This window comes from Acipenser ruthenus, chromosome 18 (genome assembly GCF_902713425.1).
Source record: "Acipenser ruthenus chromosome 18, fAciRut3.2 maternal haplotype, whole genome shotgun sequence".
NCBI classification, from domain to species: domain Eukaryota; kingdom Metazoa; phylum Chordata; class Actinopteri; order Acipenseriformes; family Acipenseridae; genus Acipenser; species Acipenser ruthenus.
In genome coordinates, this window is record NC_081206.1 from 24533516 (window position 1) to 24557264 (window position 23749).

Consider the following 23749-nt stretch of genomic DNA (forward strand, 5'->3'; position numbering starts at 1 on the left):
TGCTTTCAGTTTATTTGATATTAAGCTAGTCACATAAAGCAACATATCATTACTGGTTCCATTACAGTAATCGAAAGTGCCTGGTTTCAGTGTATAAATATTGTAATATCCTGCTGATTAAAACTGTAGTTTGTTACTCTGAGGTGGTTGATGGGTTTTTTGGGGTTTTTTTTACATTAATGTGTTTTTTTGCAAGAAAGGCTACATAATTTAGAAGCCTCTCCCATGATGGATTTAATTTGTTATAGAAAAAATGTCTACAACAATTTGGAAGCTTAGTAAGTGAGCCATATTGATAAAAATGAAAATGTGTGCATATTTATTATAGTGTATAAATCCCACACCGTAGACACCCAGTATTCTGTTACAGAAAACTCAAATCTGCACCAAAGGCTTCACATTTAGGGGAATGCAGCTTTCTAAATGAAAAAATATTGTTTATCAACACTCAAAAAATCCTATGAGGATTTTTTTTTTAAATGCCATTATTCTAATTTAGATTGTGGCATTCTGAATCCTGTGCTTCAATATGGAATTAATTTTATGTCCATAAATATATTTTTGTTCCCGACGCAGGCCTCTGAAGATTAGAAGAGAAATAGGAATCTATACATCATCTGCGGTGTTGAGTGTTTTCTTAAATTTAAAAGTTTATTGGAAGACGGCAAAAACCCTAAACACTGTGAAAGATAGAAAGGCATTTTGTTCCATGTAATAACTATTGACCTTTTGGAACATGTACAATGTTTCAAGTGTTAGCTGTTCTGTTCCATCAACAAAGAAGATTGAACATGACTTTTTAATAGAAATCACTGTTACTGACTGCTCAAAGGACTTATTTTTTGTAATTGAATATAGGTTGTAAAAAACTCAGCATTAACACTGTTCAAATGCCCAGTGTGCAGTATGACAGCACACAAGAAATCATTTGGTGACATATAAAATGTGTGCTAGTAACAATACAGTATCTACACAAACAAAAAATATTTTGTATATTTGATCACTGAAATGTCCTGTCATGTGGCTTGTATCACACAATTTGTACAATCATTTGAAAATGGCATCACAATACTCAGAATCAGTTATACAGGAAAGAGCCAGCGTAAATTGTTACTCTAACAAAATTATAAAAAAATATAGGGTACTTCACCATTGGAAAAAAGTAACAGGGGTTACCAATAGTGAGAATAGGGCACAGGAAAACAGTTCTGAGGAACAAGGAATCTGTGAACACATATTTTTTATCAGATGCATAGGTATAAGAAACTTGGAGAAACTATATTTGACTGCATCGTTCCAACTATCAAGGAAGCAATGGGATCTCAACTAGTGAGTTTCTGCTGGTATGGACTTGGTCCAGTCCAGTTATTAGGGGGAGTATATCACACCTTTTCCCTACCACCTCTGTGCAGTATTATGGTGTTTATCTCTACCTGTTCAAACAGAACAATACTCTTTACAACACTGCAAAGTGGTGCAGGACTGGTTCCAGTAATAAAAGTCTCAAATTTCCCTTGGCCTGCTCTTCTCTTTGGGATAAACTGGGGTGCTGTGTGTAGGCCAGATAACCACAAACAAAAAATCTTACAGGCCTGTCCAGAACACATTTACCAGCACTTGGGTGCAAGTGTTTGAAACAGATTTTGCAGCCAAAAGTGTGCCATATCAGTTTGCTGGCATAACAGTATATTAATACTTTAGTGATCGTCCCTAATATAATATCCTGGCACAAGGTGACCTTGACATTAGGCAGAGAAAACATTTATTGATATGTTATTTATATTTTATTTTTATAAAGATTGATATTTAATAAACATTAGAATAAAAGCGTGTGCAAATGTTTAATTTAATTTACACTATACTGTATACTAGTTATAGCTTTTGTGTCATTTATCCTTCAGAGAACAAATGGAAGTCTGATTTCAGACTATTAAATCAACAAACTGAAAAGGTTTGTATCAGATTATTCCATCTGGACATGAACCCCATTTCAGCAATGAATGGGCAATGATTCTGCTGTCCTCATCTACCTCCTCCAGGACCAAGGGCCCACTCAATATAATGTATACTCCAGCAGTCCAATTCTCTGCAGGATTTGCTTAGAAAATGTTTCATTTTACACAGTGTGAGGCTGAATTATCCTTCGTGAGTGCAATTTTTGTATTTTTTAAACATTGCAGCAAGCTTGTATTTACTCAAAAATCATTGCCTCAGTAGTGCCTAGTATTTCTTCCTAAGCAGTGTCTCACTGTGCTCGACTGCAGAGTCTTTAATGGAGCAATCACTGCAAACATTGAATTCACTAAGTGGTGATGCTTTACTGCTTTTCAGTACGCTAGGCTAGCACCAGTTATAATCAAAATGTACCCTTGGTCTTACTTTAGTAGGTAGATTTCTAAATTCCCATTCATAAAATCTGACAATACCATAGCTTTATAAAACCTGACAATTACAGTGTGGAGCTTTGAGTACATGTATGCCTGGAAAAACAAAAATGTTTGTATGTGTTTTTATTATATAACAAATATTTGTTATATAATAAAAATATGATATTTTTCGGAACTGCACTACAACACTGACACACTCTTTAAATACCGCACAACAGTTTTTAGTGGCACCATTAAAAGTTGTGATTTCTATTAATTGTTGTAGGTATTTAATATTTGTAAAGTCTATGCAGATACATGACCTCTTTGTGGGGTGGCTGTGGAACAACAATCCACTGCTGTACAAAAGCAAATGGCAGCCGGGGACACCAGGAGATGGTCAACAAGATTTTTGGATACCAGCATTCACCTTATCGGTATCAGTACCTCATGAACCCATAATATCAGTACTGTCATTCTATTTCTCATGAGTAACTTTTACCAAAACCTGTTTCATTGCTGTGCAGTAAAATTATGTAACTTACTGTAAAAACCTTTTGTATGAGTCTATTTTCTAGGTATTTTAGGGGGTCCTAAAAAGGGGGGAGCAACTTATACACCGGTGTGACCTATAGGCTTTTTCCTGAAATGGTTGTCTCAAAAAGCGGGGGTGACTTATATACGGTGCGACTTATACACCGGTTTTTACGGTAAGCAGCAGCCAAACCCGGGTCTGTTTAAAACTCTTGCCAATTGGGTTCATGTCTGATTGACAAAATCAGAGACAATGAAATTTGAAAAATTAAAGGCAGCATGTCCATCCTCAATGACTAACAGTTTGGGTACAGTTTGCATCCCACTGTGATTGTTTACACTATCGGTTAAAGATCAGTATTTCACTGTACTGTACCCTGACTCATGCTAGTTACACATGGAATGAGAGGGAATATATGTCTGCAAAGAAATAAAAATATGTTTAAAAAAAATCACACGCGACTGTATTCTGAGGTTAAAACTGTGTCTGTCTCAGAATTCAAAATGCTCCAGACCATGCTTAACTGCAATCACCATTTTGATGCTGTAAAGATGTCACTATTGCAAGACATGCAACTTCATATTTATTTCTGAATGTGTTTGTGTCGTCATCTGTGGTTTTGATTTGGTACATTTGTAATTTCCCTTTGTTGAATCTGTTTGCATGGGGGAGGGGGGAGGTTTAACACAATAATTAAATGTTTTTACTGTTTCATTATTTGATATCTTTTAATATACTACAGCATCTTTGTAATTGCTTATTTTTTTCATAATTACATTTGTTTTCCCTATATAAATCTAAAATTATTACTGTATTGCTGTTGCTATAATCTGCCCTTAGTGTTGTCAACAGTGGGATATCTGAAGTAGTCTGTACTAACCTGTACAGCATAAAAAGTTACATGCTTTAACAGGGGGCGACTAGCATTTGTAAAGACACCAATTCATACATATTTTAAACATTGGCAATGTCATGAAACTGGCTATAAGAAAATACATGTTTAAAACTAGAAAATGTCAGACTGCTGTACGGACAGTGTCAGAAAACTGGACAAATATGTTTTCAGATTGGCACGTGGGAATTCCACAGGACATTTGGAAAGTGCCAGTTTTGGATAATTGTACATCTAGGTCAGATTTGGTATATGCCAATCATTGTGTGTAAGATATTGCAGACCAAATGTTATTACTAAGGTCAGTAGAAATACCCTTAAGGAGTGCATCTGTTTCAGACATATTTCTGTGGCAAATTGGCAGCAAACTTTGGCATGCTGATTTAAAATACAAGGGAATATGATTTGTTTCAGAAACAGTTGGCCTAGCTCGGACATGAAGCTAATGGGAATGGTATTTTTAAAGATCCTGGGGGAAAAAATGGCTATCATGCAAAATATGTGGATTTAAGGGGCTAAATGTACAAAGTCTGTGAGACCAGGTCTCAGTGGGCTTCTCTAATGGTTGAATACTTTGTCATGACAATAGTGCCCTTTTTCTTTTTGATAATGTTGCAGCTGAATTAATTGCCTAACTGCTGATTTTTATCACCTACAGTGTTTATTAGTTGTGCTTTATTAGATTTGTTGTTGCTGCATGATACTAGCACTGCATTTGCTGCAGTTACCAGCAGCACTCTCTACTGCTGTGCAAGAGGAAAAATGTGAATGGGTTTATATCTTGGCCAACGAATTTTTAAATAAAATGAATAAAAACTAAAAACAAAATAGATCCCCCACCCAGACTTAATGAGGCTTCATGATGCTTAAACTTGACTTATGTATTCTCTTAGCTACGTTTAGTTATGGTATTGCTTTCTCTGATATTTTGGATTGGCTTCTGATATAACACTCATTGCTTTGCAATGTGGTAAATTGATCTTAGAAACGGTGGTAACATTTTAAGTATCTGTAGAAAAGTCAACAGCAAAGATTTATTTAAACAATAACGATGGTTATAACTAAAATTAAAATGCAATAGCAATATAGTAACACAAGCACATGTAACCATGTCCTTCATGACAACGACATGAAGCTTTATACTAGTAAAATATCAGTAACATCTTATTATAATGAACTGTTATGCCTTGTTAATAATCAACAATACTATTAAAAACCCATGTATTGGCAAACTGCAGTTTGATAGAAATGGTTTTATTAATTATAACTTTTTTAATGAGCATTTCCGAACCTGATATTATTATTTTTTTATTCAAATGTTTTTGGACATTCAAATTGAATGTAGACCAAAAAATAAGGAACTGACTAGCAGTACCGCAAGTGTGAAGTGTGGCCCAAAAACTGGTCCATAAATTGGTCATAAATACACAATATGTAACAGGAATATTCATTGAAATATCTTTTAATGATCTACACAGCTGCAGATTGAAATACCTCTGCCACTCATTAAACCGCTCTGACATGGACCTATTTCCACTATATTTGGTGCTGTTAATGCAGTGGTGTATAAATCACTCTCAGGGGAAAACACCAGCAGGATTAATATAGAGTTTAAAGTGTGTGAGTATTTAGATCTGCTGCTGTTTAGGTCATTAAAACAGACTGATTGATGTTTTTTGTGATTAATGTACCAATGGGGTGGGTTGGTGCAACAGCCATTTTTGTTCTGATGAAAGGTACTGTGAGAGTCATTTGTTTAAGTGTGCCACTGCAAAAACAAACAAAAAAAAATAGTAAACTGGTTTTATACCATGTAAGGATGTATACCCTAACATGATGGTATATGTATGTACATAGGCAGCAGTCTGGAGTAGTGGTTAGGGCTCTGGACTCTTGACCGGAGGGTCGTGGCTTCAAATCCCAGTGGGGACACTGCTGCTGTACCCTTGAGCAAGGTACTTTACCTAGATTGCTCCAATAAAAACCCAACTGTATAAATGGGAAATTGTATGTAAAAATAATGTGATATCTTGTAACAATTGTAAGTCGCCCTGGATAAGGGCGTCAGCTAAGAAATAAATAATAATAATAATACATTCACAACATGATATGAAGGTTACATTCAGAATTATCCTGTGAGATGGAAGCTGTAGAATTTGCCATCACTTTGACTGTTTTTTTTTTTTTATTGTGTACCAAAAATACTCAACGGGAATGACCTAAAGTGTAGTCTAAAAATGTTTTTTAAAAATATGTGTGCGTCTTTAAGCCATCATCATGCCTAATGAAAAAGATAAGTTCTAAAGGGCTCTGATCTTGTGTTTTAGTAAAATAGAACTCCACAGCTGAGTGACAGTTCTGATCTAAAGCATTTAAGTGTAAGTTTTGATCTCTCTGGCTTTGATTAAAACTAATGAGCTCACTTAATTCAAAATGGGAATCTCTGATAAGAGAAATAAGGTTGATGTGATTGGATTAGAGGGGCGAATTAAACTCTCAGAGCTGAGGGTTGTGCTTATATAGTGTATTAAAAAGCTGTTGGCGTATTCTGCTGTGTTAGATGATGAGAAAAATGTCATAGTTATTCATATTTAATCAGAAGAAATGAAATGACTAAATATAACATAGCTTGGCTTTTCCCTAGAGTGATAAAGGACTAGTTAGATTTTAAGTGACATTTAATTCAAGTCCTCAGAAACAACAAAAAAACACAAAAGATATTCGCAGAAAGGCGATGTCCCGACTTTTACGTGCATTGTTTCCTTATATGACTCACAATTCAGACTAGTTCTTGTTTTATTTAGATCTGCATCTTTAAGTGACCTGCTTTTTATCTTCATATACTCACTTAACAGCAGCAGACTTCTGTCTTCTGGAATGTATAGAACAAATGTTTTACTGAGCGGTGATTGACTTATTCAAGAAGGTTCCTCGCAATGTCATATCAAAGGTTGTACTTTATGACATCAATAACATTTCTCTTACCAGTTCAATTGATTACATCTATGGTAGAACATACATGTAATCAGAAGTTAATATAACTTTGACATACAGTAGACTATTTTTAATTCCACATTGGGTTTTTGTTTGTGTTTACAGTGGAATCCACCAGCCCCAGTTTACTAGCTGCTGACAATACGCTGGAGCGCTCGTTTTTTATACGAATGAAATCTACATTGACCAAGAGAGGAGTCCACATCAAATCATCTGGATACAAGGTAAAGAGATGCTGTTCTTTAGCTGTGGCTCATTGCAGTGCAATGCAAATGCAAAGGGCTCCTGGGGTAAATCCACCCATGCTGTGGCTTATCTGACGCAATAAAATGACCTACATCACATGTCTTCTTAAACTTTTATACTTGGTATAAAAAGCTTTTTAAATACCTGGTTCTCACTTCTGCAGTTTTCATTAAGAAGGACAACCAGACTAATCATTGTGTGCAACAGAGTGTGAAGATTGGCAGTCATTTCCTTAAAGCACAATAAACCATTGCTGTTATATATTAACAATGACACTTTTTTCGCACACTGTAGAATAAACTGCTTTACCCATAATACCCTGGCAGAGCATAAATCCCACAAAGCATATCCCAGAATTCAATTTAATTGAGAAATCCTCTTGATAAACAACAGAAATCTTTACTTCTCATCTATAAAACTACAAAGGTTATTGTGTTGCTTCTTTCAATTAAACATTGAAAGTACCCATGCCGCAATGTTGAAAAAGTCTGCTTCCTGCTGTTCTTTTCCCTAAGGAGACCTGTTTTGTAAAACTTCTGCAAACTCGGAATGTTAAATACACAAGTCAAATAGGTTATCTAATCAGGTGATTACCGAGAAACCAAATCACAACGGAATTCTGCTTCCAACTAGAATCTTAATGGTTTAAAATCTTAACAAAATATGCTTTGCATTCTTTATCGCCTTACTGACTTTGCATTTAGGCCTATATTAAATAAACATTATAGTGCCATAAAAGGGCCATGAAATAACGTAGTTGCAGCTTGGAGCAGGTGAAGGATTTGTTCTTGATAGTTTTATACTGTTCAAATTGTGTTATTGCTTTGAGAAAATTGGCCGTGCGCTTTTTACTAAAAATGTCAAAACTGTTATGATGCACTAAAATTACTTTAAAACTACCTTGCCCCCCAAGGTATACTGAAAAACAGTAATAACAGCTACCCGTCCAATTATAAAATGGAGTACGGGTATCAGGCTTTGTTGCTGTTGTTGTTTGTTGTTTTTTTCTCTTCTGCATATGCTTGCATAGTTTATGTATTCATAAAATAAAATAACTGATTTAGGTGCAACAAATGTCAGTTAATTTTGTAGGACATAATATGACAAGAGCCATGATTTGGAAGATAAGGTCATAATTAGGAAGATGATAAGAATTTTTTACCATCATTTTAAAAAGTGAGAATAGTGATTAATAAATTTGGTCCATGTGACATACATTGGCCCTGTAATGCCAATCAATACCCTCACTGGGATTCCAAAGTGACCTTGGTACATTCTATAAGATGCATCATTTTGGTGTATCCTTGCTGTCCCTTACCTCCACATCACTGCCTTGAGTCACCATTTACCTTGACTTGCTATCTACTGTAAATAGAGAGAATAACCCTAGACCCCTGCCTCCAGACCATCACAGAACCACTCGTTACCCTCAAGGTGTTGTGTAATGCATGCAGTGCTGTAAGTTTGATTTAAACTCTTTCAGACAGAACCGTTACTTTTGAATAAGGTGAAACATGATTCATGGATTCACACCATCAGGTGTAAATGCCTTCTGCACCATGGAAGACGTAGGTGCTGTTTGTCTCCAGTCAGTAATGACTTCTGGTATCTTTGTCGCCGTTCTCATGTGGGATGCCACTGTGTTGCACTTTCCAGTAGGAGGTTTAGGTCAGCATGTGTTTGCTGGGACTACTTCAATTAATATACATTTTCCCTGACTAAACATTTATGGAGAAGAAATGGAGAGGTGAACAAACCAGAAGAGCGCATTTGCTTAGCCAGGTGAAGTGCGTGAGCAATGCGTGGAGTTTTCTAAGCAAAGGAGATAAGTGTATGGCTTGGGTTCACTCCCATTTTGTCACAGACGTTATTAAGTAGACCCTTTTCAACAGAGTAGTAGTCCGCCGGAAATAAAAAAAAGAAAACATCACCATCAGAACCTTGAGGGAGGCCGATTTTACAATTAACTCTACAGTTCAAACGGGCTGTTTTCATTTCCTGTTTTTGTATCTGACAGTGATGTGTTGCAGTGATTTCTGAAAATCAAAAGTGTAATCTGAGTTACAGAATAAGAAAAGATCCAATGATTAGAAAGGGAGTGTGATGCAGTATTGTGAGGTCCATTTGACAGCATGAACTAATCATATTTTGATTCTGTCTTTTTGCATCGTGTCCTGTTGATCTATTACATCTGCCTGGAAGTATATATTTCATGCAGATAAACATGAGGTTTCGGCTCAGCATAAATATTAAAATCCATACAAGCATACATTAGTTGCCTGACAAGGACTCTTCTTAATACAGTACTTGTGTTTTAAATAATCTAAATATGTGTTGTTACATAATGCATCTATATAAATATTACATACAAGTGCAGATATTAGCTGCCTGAAGTAGGCAGGGAAGCACAGGAACTCATCTCATCGTGGATGCTTATATCACCGTTCTACTATGGAGGTCATATCAAAGAGATTCCTTCTCTAGCTTAAACCCATCTTTTTTTAAACAGATCTTGGGCTGATCTCATTTAATGCACTCATGTAAAGGTTCTCAGTCATTATTGTGCTGTATCACATATCAAAAGCACTCCTGAGAATCCCTGGGAGCTGATGAGTCTTATTTCTTATGTATACCTATTCTATATTCATACAGAGGGAATGTGCATTGTGTGCTGAACCATGAATTATAAAACTGGATCCCTTTTGTTATGTTGGTTTGTAATAAATTGAGATATGCTATTTTTTTTGCTTTGTGTTGCCTGACGCAACCTTGCTGTGTCAGTTTGCATTTAGCGGCTTGAGCATATTAAAGTTTTGCCAGTGTGTGTGATGTTTTTGCCAAGAGCACTCCTGAAGCAGTCTGCTCCAGACTTCTCTTTGTGGCAATTACTTCAAAAAGTTGTCTTTTTAACTAACTTTTGATGCCTGTGGCTTTTGATTTTTAGTGTGGTTATTTCCATTTTTCTTTTTTCTATCTGTTTATTTTATAACATTAAGATTTTATAACTGCAGATTTGGAACCGGTTTTATTTAATTTATTTTTAAAAAGAACTGCTCGCTTATGGGCCAGTGTGTTATTTCCAAAGCTAATTGAAGTTTATTTGAAGATCTGAAGCTTATGGTGTATTATCGGGCCCAGCGGACAGCTTGTCACACTCTTCTAAGAACTGGATGTGCAGCACAATTTTAACCTGGAGTCAGCAGTTCCTGAACTGTCTGTAACTTCTCTGGGGAAGAATATCATCGTAGAGTATCATCTTCATCTGCTAGCCTGTGTCCCAAAAGTATTCAGAAACTATTCCTGGAAAATTGATTGAACTAGGGTGGTACTTTCAGGTGCTTCTCTTTTTGTGTTGTAAACATTTTGCTTGTTTGTTCATCCACAGTTTTTTGACTTTTACATTTGTCTTTGATCTTTTATTTTTTAACCATTTTTTTTATTATTATTATTATCGGTAATTCCAGCTGTAGTTCTTATCAATTTTTTATTTTATTTTTGTTGCCTGTTTTGCAAATAGGTTAAAATACGATCAATCAATCTTTATTTTATATAGCACCTTTCTTAGTGGACCACCATCACAAAGCGCTTATTTAACCCTTCATTATAATATTGTTAGGAAGTTCCCAGTAATTTAGCATCACTCTACTACAGGGTCAGTGTCCAAAGGAAAAGCTGCCTTTTGGCTGTGTAATAAAAATAAATAAAAAAAGCAAAACCTATACATTACTATCAGAACTAATAACCTTTAAAAGTAGCCCTTAGTAAATATAAAATATTGCATGCTTCAATTAATAGACAGAGGAACATCAACAATTAGTGGTTATCCTCACATCAAAATTGATATATTGTTTGCAGTACAGTGCTCAGGCCACATCACTGACACCTACAGTACATATTCAGGACATTTTAATTCCACTAGCAGCTTGCTCCAGGGCACAATGGTTGCTGCCAAAAGCTCTCTCAATTCATTTTTATTTGCTAGAACAATGTGACAGGAAGTTCGCAGGTTTGATTCTCAAAGAAATCTACCCCTCTAAGCCAATCTAAATGTCTTAACAACTCCCTCTCCCTCCATGGAAAATCAGCCGCTGCAGTAAGTGATTTTGATGGCTTATAGGCAGACTCTTCCCGTTGAGCCAGTTACAACCAATACCTATTGTGGTGTTCTGGAGCCCAGTTACTGTACTTCAGACAAGACGTTTAACCTGATGACATTAAAATCCCATGGCTATTATCATCCCCAGGTTACCGCTGTATAAAAGAGGGATCTGACTGATTCCATGGCATTTCATTTGGATACACCAGTGTTATTAGAAGCTAGTTTTAAACTTGGGCAAACATTTTTTTTCTTGAATCAATAAAATACTTGCATTCTGTTGCTATAGTGCCAAGCTAACTCACTGGCAGTTAAATATATCTATTTTCCCCACACCAGTTTTTTTTCCATCTTTCTAAAAGGCAGTTTAATAGGATTAAGAAGACTATTCATTCAGTATAGAATAGAAGTATTTTGCTATTAGAGATTATAGTGTTATAATAACAGTTTGTGAAACGAAACCGATTCCAGGCGTTTCCACTTTCAAATCAAGTTTCTACATGATGGATTGACTGTGCTGCCTCTCTGGGATTAGGAAAATGGAAATAATCAGAATTCAACAGAGTAGAAAATCACACAGACCTTAAACCTTTACTATCAGTGTCTGGTGTACAGAAGGGGGTTCCTTTGTTCTTAAAAGGTAGAACGATACGATATAATGCTTAAGATGAAGGAAAGGTACCGTGGCACGGTTTAAGTTCTGTCTTCGTATGGTAATTTATTAAGTGACATTGCAAAATATATCCCCTTTAACCTTACAATAATGATCCATTCCACTGATAATGATTAAGTATATGTACATTAATAATAATAATAATAATAATAATAATAATAATAATAATAATAATAATAATAATAATAATAATAATAATGCTTTTCTCATCTTGGTCTAGAGTTCTCCATTTTAAGTGCAGTGTCACTGATTTTAACAGGCTGAAAAGTTCATATAGAAGTTCCCTCTAGGTTTACAGAGTAATTAAAATGGAAGTACAGTGCACAAATCAAGTCAATTCCCCCTTCAGGCAAAGTAGAGCTACAAAGAATGCTTAGTTTAAATCTTTAAAAGGTAAAAATAGGCAGTTATGTCCTTTAGTCCTACGAAAAACATTTGCTACTGAAGTTAATGTTTCAGTTGATTAATTAAAATCTTTAATATGGTTTTCCAGCAATTTTAATATATTTATAGATTATTGGCTTGCAAATGTAATTATAAATTCCCCTTTAACTTGCAACATTGAGTCTGTGATATTTATAGATATACGTTACATATGTACCAGGTCCATTTTTCAGTGCTGTCTAGACCTTATTACATATCCCACCTTTACACTTGCATAGAAAATGAAAAATACTTGTTGTAAACAATACAATTAATAAGAGTCCAGTTTTTCTACCAGGTCAGTGTAGAACTAAGACATGTAAGACAAAATATCACTTTCCTTTCATTATTTAGCAAAAAGGTTGTACAGTAAGTGAAATCCATTTTATTAGGTATGTTGGTGTTAAACACCTCCACAAACTTAATCATCACTGTGAAAGTTTGTTGCCAGTGATTTTCAAATTCCATAATTTTCCTGTGCTTTTTAAAGTTTTAAATCTAATTAAAAGTGGATGTCACTGGACACATTTGTAGTACTGGCAGATTGAAAACACATTTCTGTAAGATGTGCGTTACAAAGTGTCCTCTCTCTGTTTGCAGGTTATTCATGTAACTGGACGCTTACGCATTAGGCTGTCCCTGACTCATGGACGGACGGTCCCCATTCAGATCATGGGGATGGTGGTCATTGCCCATGCTTTGCCTCCTCCAACAATCAACGAAGTTAGAATCGACTGCCAGATGTTCGTCACCAGAGTAAATATGGACCTCAATATTGTTTACTGTGAAAATAGGTAAGAGAAATGTCCTTTCAAAGATTCTGTATCTTTTTAATAACGCATTGTCTATAAACACGCATATTTCTACCAACTCCATTATTTCCCCCCACACCAAGTATGTTGAGAAAAACTGATAAATATACTTATCATTTCATAAATTAAATATGTGGTTTATAAAAATGATGGTATAAACTGAAGAAAGTATTACTATACCTTGTATTAGCTATATGGAAATTACTAGGAGGGGTTTTTTTTCCCAGATGGGCATCAAAGATGCAAAAACTTGAATACGCTCTTAAGATATGCAGTTAAAATGTCAATTTGCATACATAAAACGTCCCTTCATTTGCAATAAACCGTTTGGTATGTATATATTTTAACATTAATATGTATAGGACAACACTGTTTCCAAAGAATAATTTGAAGAAAACCTTTTTAAGTCATACCATTGTAGCTGAAACCCACCAAGTCTGTTTAAAATCAATATACCATTTGTTCTTATACACTGAATTATGTATTTATTTAGGAAATAAAAAACTTCAAGTTATTAACGTTTTAATAAAAAAGAGGTTGTAGGTTTAATTTGGCAGGTAGCTTAAATTCTGGTATTTGGGGGAGAGGGGCAGGGGGGGTTGGAAAAGGTTAATAAACTGGTCTTATTCTGACTAGTTTGAATAACATTTTCTACTTCCAGAATTAGTGATTACATGGATCTGACTCCTGTAGACATTGTGGGCAAGAGATGTTATCATTTCATTCACGCTGAAGATGTGGAAGGGATCAGACACAGTCACTTAGATTGTGAGTACTGTAACATGCTTTTATTGGCTGTCCAGGATATGTGTTATTCATGTACCTTGAAGAAATGTATTTTGAAACTAAAATCTTATTATGACAGAAGACTTCAGCTAGCTGAAAGAGTGAATGGAGCTGCACATGAAGAGCAAATTAAATAGTAGGCTGAATCAAAATCTAAAAGAAACATCAAATATTAAAGCCCTACTTGTAGCAGTACAGGGCCATATCATTCTTTAAAATGTATGTGCTGCGGAATGAAAAATCTAGTGCTGTTAACTCTCGGTTAGCAACCTTTTTTTATTTTATAGGAACCATAGGCTCATGTACAATGGTTAATTTGCTTCGCGGCAATGGTCAGTGAACCCATAAGGATTGCTTTATAGCAGTATAGTTAGTGAGACAATACTTCAAATGAACAGTTTCATTTATACCTTTCATGGTTTATGAGGTGTTTGTTGGAAAGAAAGATATCCTTGGGGCACTGCAAAATGTTGCAGTCTGATTAGATAGCGGAGTCCAACTGAATTATAAAGCAATTACCTCACTGTATTGTTGTTGCTTCCCCTTGAAAGTCTGAAGATCGTTACATAGGCCCTTTATTTAATATCTTACCCTCAAATAAAAAACCATATTAATTGACAAAGTAAAAGAAAATAGCTTATGAAATAAAGTACTTGACATTGCCATAGTCCTGGAAACTGTTTACAAGAGAGTGTATCACAGTGCATTGTATTTAGCAGTTATTTTTACCCTATTCATTTTTGTTGAACATCTCAATTGAATAATAAAGTAGGCAGAATACTGTAAATGCAACATACTTAAAAGACATATCACATTTTCTTAATTTATGTGTAATTCTCCCCTTTTGAGCTTTTTTTTATAATAATTATTTTCCACAGGTCTATATAGTGTGACTATATAAGTCATATAGCAGCAGTTTTCAAAATATTGGGTCCCTACCACTTAAACTACCTCTGTAATGTAAACTAAACAGCTGTGAGGTCTGGTTTCTGAATAAAAAAAAATGCTGAACTATAGCAAGGGATTATATTTCAGTGTTGAATTGAACATGGTCTTGGGGGTCACTGAAGTGTTAAGTTTCTATCATTTAAAGTTGGACTTTATCTTGAAGTTAAATACTAAATTGCGTACTACATGTTTTATATAGTTCTGTTGAACGTGTTAAGTGTATAATTTTATACAGAAGTATTTGTTTACAAGCGGATAACTGACCACCTTTTTTCCCCCAGTTACGCCTCAACATTAAGGCCCATTTTAGAAAATTAAGACATGCATCTGCTGAGGGTTAGCACAACAACATCCTTGTTGTACAATTAAGCCTTTTTCTTTGTAGGCCCTGGTTTAAATTTATCCAGAAAAGAACAGAACAGCACATTTTGACTACTGTACCTTTCTTTAAAAAAAAAAAAAAAGGTTGGCTTTGCTGCAATATCCCAATTGACAGAGAGTACTTTTCTATAAAGTAATTTCTTAGGCACAAATTACTTACTTTTTCATCCCTCTAACCCTGAATAGTACTCAGTTAGTTTGGGTAAAGGTTATATGAAAGGTAGATGCCATTATGGATGGGATCCAAGTGATTAAAACAAAGTGAAGGACAAGAGATGCTGTTTCTAGGGAGAGGCCACCCTACAGGCATGCCTCAGGCCTTAGGAGGAGAGTTGGAGATTAAAGAGTCTGTATTCCTTTTAATGGTTCCAAAAGCTGTAGACATTAAAAAAAAAGAATGAAAAGAGCTTCATTAGCTGTAAATCAATAGTTTGAGCAGTTATTGATTGATATAATCGCAATGCAAGTGAAAGGGGTTAACAGTAAGCCTTGTTAAAAAAAAAAAAAAGAGGGGGGGGGGGGGGGGGTATCTAAAGCATATTTATTATATTCAGTGTGTAACAGAGAGAGGATTTTAGTACACTTAAAATATAATTGTATAAAAAAAAACAACATTCCAAAGCCCTCTCTGTACACAGCGTGAATCATTAAGCTGCTGCTTCACTACAGCTGGTGATTTGTACAATAATTTTAGGCAGTTACTAGTCAGCCGGTTCAACTAAAAAGGATAAATTGTACCTAATCCAGTTTTTCTACCAAAGTACGCAACATTAAGCCGTACATTTTCATTTTTGAACATTCTGTCAGCTAAACAAACAAAAAAATGTGCTTGGCAACTGCAACCAGGCTTAACAGTGGTTTTATAGAAAAAAATATATAACTTTGAGATGAGGTTTTAGGTCTTCCATGGACAACAAAGATGTTTTTTTTGTTGTTGTTGTTGTTGTTTTGTCAGCTAGTCCAGCTCTACCAGACACTTCAGCTTATTTTCCCCCACAGAAGCAATGTTAAAGCCAGGTTTCCCAGCAGTGCTTCAATGTTACAGATCTGCAGACAAGCATCAAATGATTATCTTGTATGAAGGGCATATTGTCAACTATCAATTGACATTTTTCAATGCAGCCGTGGGCTGCACTCGTTCTTTCTAAGGTTTTTTACACTTCTATAAATGCCACTGAAAGTGAAAGGAAAATGAAAATGGAAGATACAGCGGAGATGGGCCAGAAAGACAAACAATTAATTTAGTTCTCTAATTTTTTGCAATTTAGTTTAAAGTTCAGCATTTTTTTCTCAATGTTATTAGTCGCATAGTTAAGGTAACCATAGTGCTTCGTGTTCAGCGGGACAGTTTGGGACAGTTCAGGCTTTTCAACTGAGACAGGTAAAACATACCAGAATGCACTGGGTTGTGAGATGAAAAGCCTGAACTGTCCCAAACTGTCCCACTGAACACGGAGCCATATGGTCACCTTACGCATAGTTTTTAATTACATGACTTCCTTTTTGTTTATAAATCACTCCCTACCTTAAACAGTTTTATATAAAGCCTTATTAGTAGCTATAATTAAACTAAAAATATGAATTGACTACCTCTTTTAGACCCTGGCTGGTTCTGTTTTAGTGCAAGATGATTAATGGTAATACATATTGGTTGAGATAACCATTTAGCAGCTAATTTAGCCAAATTTATTACAGCAGTTAGAGGTTCTTCATTTTCACAGATGTAGACAAGGACATGCCAACAAAGGCAGGGTTCTGTAAACCTACAGTGCCCTCTACTGGTTTAAAGGATTTAAGATGCATTCACAATAAAAAGGGGAGAGTTTCTGATAAATAAAATGAATACATTAAAAAAAAAAAAAAAAAAAAATCATAACCAAAGCCAGCGGAATAAGAAATGGCAACATCCCAAATTGGGAAACGGTAAAATTAGGATCAAGACTAGGATTATGATATTGCTTGTAAGTAATTAGCAAAAGACAGTAGTTGAAGATTGTACTCACAATACATTAACCATTAACCTCATTCATTGCTGATTTAAGTGGTTATAATTGGACAGTAGCATAGGGTGCTTTTGAAGAGATAGCATGCTGTATTATATATCTGTAAGTACATTTACTGCCATCTGATGTGTTCATGTTTGTTTTTAAACTTTTCTAGTACTGAATAAGGGACAGTGTGTTACCAAGTACTATCGATGGATACAAAAGAATGGAGGGTATATCTGGATCCAGTCTTGCGCCACTATTGCCATTAACGCCAAGAATGCCAATGAAAAGAATATCATCTGGGTCAATTATGTACTCAGGTAAGTCATTCCTGTCTTTTATATGAGAATTTGGTTCAACTTTGAGTTCATAATAAAAACTATTTTTATAGCTGTCCCATTAGTCTTCAGTGTGGTGAGACTTGACTATGACCACCATTTCAGGCTAATAGTGTGAGACCATAATTTACAAAACTGTCTGTTGTAAAAAGATAAAACGAAGAGCTGATGAAATATCAATTTGTAAAAAAAAAACAAGAATTTGACTCTTTTTTTTTTTTTTTCAAAAAATGTAGTCGTTGCCAATGATTTCTTTACCCCAGTTTTCTCCCCAATTTGGAATTGCCAGTTGTGTTATTATTAATCCCAGTTCACCACTGCAACCCCCCGGCGACTCGGGAAACAGAGGCTGAAACACGCATCCTCCGAAACGTGTTCCTGCCAAGATGTAATTTTTCGCACTGCGGATCCACAGTGAAGCCACCAGACCTATAGTGCCGTAGGATAACACAGATCTGAATGGCTCCACTGCAAACCCGCAGGCGCCCTATCAGCCACAGGGGTCGCTGGTGTGCGGTGAGCTGTGGATTGCCCTGCTGACCTAAGCCCTCCCTACCCGGGCGGCGCTCGGCCAATTGTTTGCCGCCCCCAGGGAACCCCTGATCACGGTCGGCAATGACATGGATTTTAACCTGCAATCTCCAGGCTATAGGATGCATCCTCCACTCCACACGGAGCTCCTTTTTTTGTCAGCCAAATCATTTTGTAGTTTCTTTGATTACATGATTTTAAATAAAAGATCTAAATTATAATCATGTAGTTTTTTTTTTTTTGGAATGATGGCTCAGTCCAAAAATTCTAGGTGATGCAAAACTTTTTGCCATAGCTGTAGAGCTGGCTTTGAAATTATTTTATTCATCTATTTACTTACTTATTTATGTATTCTTCTTTCTCCATTCTGCAGTAACCCAGAGTACAAGGACACTCCAATAGATATTGCACAGCTTCCCAGTCTCCCAGAGAAAGCCTCGGAATCCTCAGAGACCTCTGATTCCGATTCCGATTCCAAGGAGAATTCAGGTACACTGCATCCTTCTGCTTATGGCTTCCAGTCTTGTAAATAAAACAATACACTGTTGCTATAGATAAAGGGTCTGCCAGTTATCCTTAGTGCAAAAAGCCAACCATTAATTCTATGTCTTTGAGCATCACAGGAAAACAAATGGCCAAATACTATATTAATAAGTACAGATACAGTGTAAGATATTCTAGTCCTATATATTACAGTAACGTGATACAATGTACAAATGGAGAAATGTTTCTGACATTTTATGGCAAATAATATAAATCGTGGTTAAAAATGCATAGATTGCATAATGCATATCATTATGTCAGCTTTAATTATGTTAGTTATATTTCTTTTGTGCGTCAAAGACACTTTGGTTCGTTGCTTTTGCTATCAGTTTAGTGTCCTTTGCTCACGCAAAGATGTATTTTTTCTCCCCTGCAGAGGACAATGAGAACTCCAAGTCTGATGGGAAGGGGAACCAGTCTGAGAACAGTGAAGACCCTGAGTCTGAGAGCAAGAAGCAGCCAGGGAGCCAGTCGGACAACGAAATGAACTGCAATGAGGACGGGAATAGCTCCAGCAACCAGGAGAGTCGGGACAGCGAGGACAGCTTCGAGCACTCCGACTTTGAGAGCAACAAGGCTGCCGAGGTGGACAGCTATGACACGCTGGGCTCCATGCAGATCAAGGTGGAGCGGTACATGGAAGGAGACTCCGAGCTCCGGCTGCACAGTCGCGAATCAGTAACCTCAGACAGTGCCAAGGACTCGGATAGTGCGGGGGAGGCAGGCACGGCGTCTTCCAGTAAGCACCAGAAGAGGAAGAAGAGGAGGAAAAAACAGAAGGGAGGCAGCGTGACCAGGCGCAGGCTCTCCAGTACTTCGAGCCCCAATGGGCTGGACCCAGCATTGGGGGACCAGCCCCAGCTGCTCTCCTCACCAAACAGTGCCTCAGTGCTCAAAATCAAAACTGAAATCTCAGAACCTATCAACTTTGACAATGATAGCAGTATTTGGAACTATCCTCCCAACAGGGAGATCTCAAGGAACGAATCCCCCTATAGTATGACCAAGCCCCCCAGCTCTGATCACTTCCCCTCTCCACAAGCCAGCAGCAGTGCTTTACATGTCGCCATTCCTGACTCTGTCCTCACCCCACCAGGGACTGAGACAGCTGGCAGCCGCAAAACTCAGTTCAGCAGCAGCAGCAGCAGCACCTCATCCAGCGCCACCAGCCTGGCGCCTGTCTCCTCGGACCCTCTGTCCCCTCCTCTCTCGGCCTCCCCGCGAGAAAAGCAGCAGGGAACTCCAAGTACTTCCAGCTCGTTACTATACACTGGGGACCTAGAAGCCCTCCAGAGGTTACAGGCTGGCAACGTGGTTCTTCCACTGGTTCACAGGGTAACAGGGACCCTCGCCGCCACCAGCACTGCCGCACAAAGGGTCTATACCACTGGCACCATCCGTTACGCTCCAGCTGAAGTAACCTTAGCGATGCCGGGCAATTTGCTCCCAAACACTCATGCAGTTAACTTTGTGGACGTCAACAGCTCCAGTTTTGGGCTCGACCCCAAGACACCCATGGAGATGCTGTACCACCACGTCCACCGGCTGAACATGTCAGGGCCGTTTGGGGGAGCGGTGAGCGGAGCCAGTCTGACCCAAATGCCTACAGGGAATGTCTTTACTACGGCAGAGGGGCTATTCTCAACTCTTCCATTTCCTGTGTACAGCAATGGAATCCACACCACACAAACTCTGGAAAGAAAAGAAGATTAAAAATATATAACAAGACCATATTACTGTGTTTAACGTTCAAAGACTCTGAGGCATAAGACTGTGTTTAATTTTGGGAGAAAAAAAATTCTAGCACTTTGAATTTGAGCAAGTTTGCTCATGTTATTGAATTGAATGGTCCCTGTGTCTCTCTCTCTGTATCTATGTCTTTCACGGTCTTTCTCTCTGTCGAACTAAAACAAATTATTCTTTAATGTAGAGTTACTTTTTGCCTTCAGAGACTCAAGAGATGTCAGATGCCTGCTCTTTTGTCTTCTTCTAAGATGTGTGTTTTTCTTTTCTTTGCATCTTTATGACGATGCTTCAATTTATATGTCTGCCATAAGATACTAACACGTAATGGTAAAGATGTTTTCAATAAGTAAAACCTGTTGGTTTTTAATCTATATCTTAATGTGATCAAGGTTGAAGGAGACAAATAGAGAAAGTGTACACTGTTTGACTAAGTTAAACAGAAGGGGCTCTTATCCTTAATTCCTTTTCTGATTTGGGGGATAGTATTTTAGGAATTTTATGCAGAGTTTGATTCTCTTTTTATAATTCAGATGTTTCTGACTTGCACACACTAAAAGCAATTTGAGTTAATTCCTGGCCTGCGAGTAGAATGTTGGAAAAATTATTTAAAAACAAGCAAACAAAAAAAGATGGTCATGTTACTGCAACATTTACATTTCTTCCTACTAAACCATGGTGCTACCATTCAGTCTATTTGTTCAACATGCAGCTCGTAGGCAAGGGTATGTTTTATTAAAAAGGATGTTTTATACTGGTCTCTAGTTTATTGCTGCAGCCTCTCAAGATTAGAATATCGTACACAAAAATAATAACAAGAATTTATGTCTGCTGCAGGACTTGAAATCTTGCCTCCAAACTAATAAACACAGCCTCACGTTAACCTTGTATTGGGTCAGTAAGCCTTTTGGAAACGTTTTATGAAGACTCAATCAAATTGAGTGCAGGTTGGAATTAAGTGCAGGTTTTTATTTTTTTATTTTTTCATTCTTAAATATTGTTTTCTCAGTATAACTGAGGCTAATTTACAACATTAACCTTGAGTTTTTAAAAAAAATGCTTAAAAATGATTATTTAACATTTTTGATACTTTATCATTAAATATTAGACTAACTGTTTTTGCATACATTTTACTCTCAGAAAATACAGATTGGGTCGATCAGATTGTACTAGGTACTGCAATTAAAAAAACATGTTAAACAAAAAGTACACATTCTAATTCTCTCTGTTGCCAAAAAAAACATATAAAAAATGTAACAAATAAATATCACAGGTCAGTGTTAAAAACACCATTTGTGATTATTGTTTAAAAAAAATATAAAAAAGCGTAAAAAAAAAAAAATCTTCCACTCCATCTTTTGGCAGCCGTTCATAAAAGGCATCTAAATAACAAGCGTGAGATCTGTAATGTGTACAATGTGTAAGTGTCCTTGGCTGTCAGTCTCATTGCAATTTCAGTGTGTGTTACTATATGCAGTATATACTAAGCGGATGTAGATGTTTTGTCCTTTGTCTTCTCTGTGCTTTATCTCTAGTCTGGGGTGGTCAATTTCCACTCCTACAGTCCTAGTGAAACAGTGATTCTTGGGGGTTAGTGTTTTTTTGTGTGGTGGCCTTCCTCTGTCGTGTCACCTTTTGCTGCTTCCTTTGTCTGTATTTATGTTTCTGCTATTGCTTTGCTGTTGTGTAGTCTACAGACCTCTTTCTCTCAGAGATAAAAGACTCTAGCTCAAGGTTTTATGGAGCCATTTTTCCCCACAGAGGAATTTCTGGGTATGACTTCAGTTTCCAGCTTGCAACACATTTACACTTAAAATAATAAAAGGAATAGCGCTTTAGATGTATGTAACAGACTGATACCATAAAGCCTCAGTTGTAAAAACATTCCCAGAGTCCCTTGTGCTTATCTTGTACGCATTGGGTGTATTTCATTGGTTTCCACCAGCCCTGTTGACTTTGAGTACCACGCAACAACATAAGGTGAAGATGTTGCGGAGCAAATCAAATTTAAACATTTCTTAAAGAAATGAAAATGTTTCACACTATAAATCTATTTTTATAGATGTTTTGGAAATGCATGTTTAGTAAGTTGATCGTATAGTTTACTTGATGTTGTTCTCTGCAGTGATCTTGTCGACAACCGTCTTTTTTAAATCTGTCCCGCACGGGAGAGCCAGTGAAACGGCATATCTACCCATCACTGTGTCTTGTTTTACCTGAGCCAGGAAACAAGAGAACCATTTCTGGGAATGTGTCCGTTTTGTTTTTCTTGCAAAGGTATAAATTTACCAACAGAACTGGGAAGAGTTAATCAAAGAACAATGCAGTGTCTATAAATGTGACTCAAATGTAGGATAATCCGATGTCATCACATGGGTTTGCTATCTTAACTGATTTTACTGTTTTCTACATAATGAGATGAGGAGAAGAGGCAGGGCATCTCTAAATAAGGTACTGTGGACATCCCATGAAATACACTCGTATGTTACAACAGAACAGCAGAAAAAAAAGCTGTTTTAATGTTTGTGTTGTGTCAAAATTATTTCTGGTGATTTAAACTAACAAATAATCTCAGCTGCTGTCAAAATACATAGTGTTTAAATTACAATATGAAAAAAAACACTTAATTACCTGTGAAGACTGTGTCTGTGTTTTTAACTATTTCTTGTACAATTATACAGATTATTTTATGAGGAAATTGGTGCCAAGTAGCTGAATAATGGGGAAAGGGATTCTCTTAGTATCAATGTTAACAGTGTTACAAATTCTAAATACAAACAAATTAAAATATTAAAAAGAGAAAACTATGGTACATTTTATTTTGTGGTTTTAAAACGTATAACTAACTGAAGCTGACTTTGAGTGCCTGGCTTATTTTTTAAAACATCTTTTTTCATTGACCATGGATAATGCTGCAAATCAGAAATGTACATACTTCATTTACAACAGGGTTATTTTATACTTTTGTAGATTTCCATCAGTTCAAAGAAACATGTCATACATGGTTGTCTTTATGTAACTCAATTTTTATCATCCTGCAGGTGCCATATTCATAATAAACTTCTCTTGGATTTGTTACTATCTGGCATCATTTCTTTTACATTTAATCACCCTGAATGAACGCTACACAACCAACAAACCTCCAGTTTATTATTAATTTTCATTGAACTTTACTGTATCTTCTCATTGTAATATGACGTTGGGGGGTTGTTCAATTTTAGATTAGGTCTGACTATATACTCTAAGAATGGTGGATCTCAAGAGTAAGGAATGCAATGCAGGTCACATAAGAATAAAGTAATAACTCAATTTACAAGCAAATCCAAAGGAGGAATACAATTATTTTAAAAGTACCTCTTATTAGCATTAGTGACATCCCCTGTCTGTCCAAATTTAAAAATACAATAATAATTGAATTCCTCTTTCAGCTAAATAGTTTTTGTAAGTTTTATAC

The 23749-nt window shown here is 36.4% G+C and overlaps 1 protein-coding gene across 4 annotated transcripts in view; it reads left to right on the plus strand.

The window, feature by feature from the left end:
- LOC117420131 (neuronal PAS domain-containing protein 3) overlaps positions 1-23373 on the plus strand; it is a 228853-nt gene extending 205480 nt beyond the window's left edge. For all 4 annotated transcript variants that reach the window (XM_058991636.1, XM_058991637.1, XM_058991638.1 and 1 more), the window contains 6 exons: positions 6893-7011; positions 12826-13019; positions 13699-13805; positions 17313-17460; positions 18383-18498; positions 18929-23373. In XM_058991636.1, coding sequence (XP_058847619.1) covers positions 6893-7011; positions 12826-13019; positions 13699-13805; positions 17313-17460; positions 18383-18498; positions 18929-20265 — 2021 coding nt within the window. In that variant the 3' untranslated portion in view covers positions 20266-23373. The remainder of the gene's footprint in view (positions 1-6892; positions 7012-12825; positions 13020-13698; positions 13806-17312; positions 17461-18382; positions 18499-18928) is intronic.
- The last annotated feature ends 376 nt before the right edge of the window (positions 23374-23749 follow it).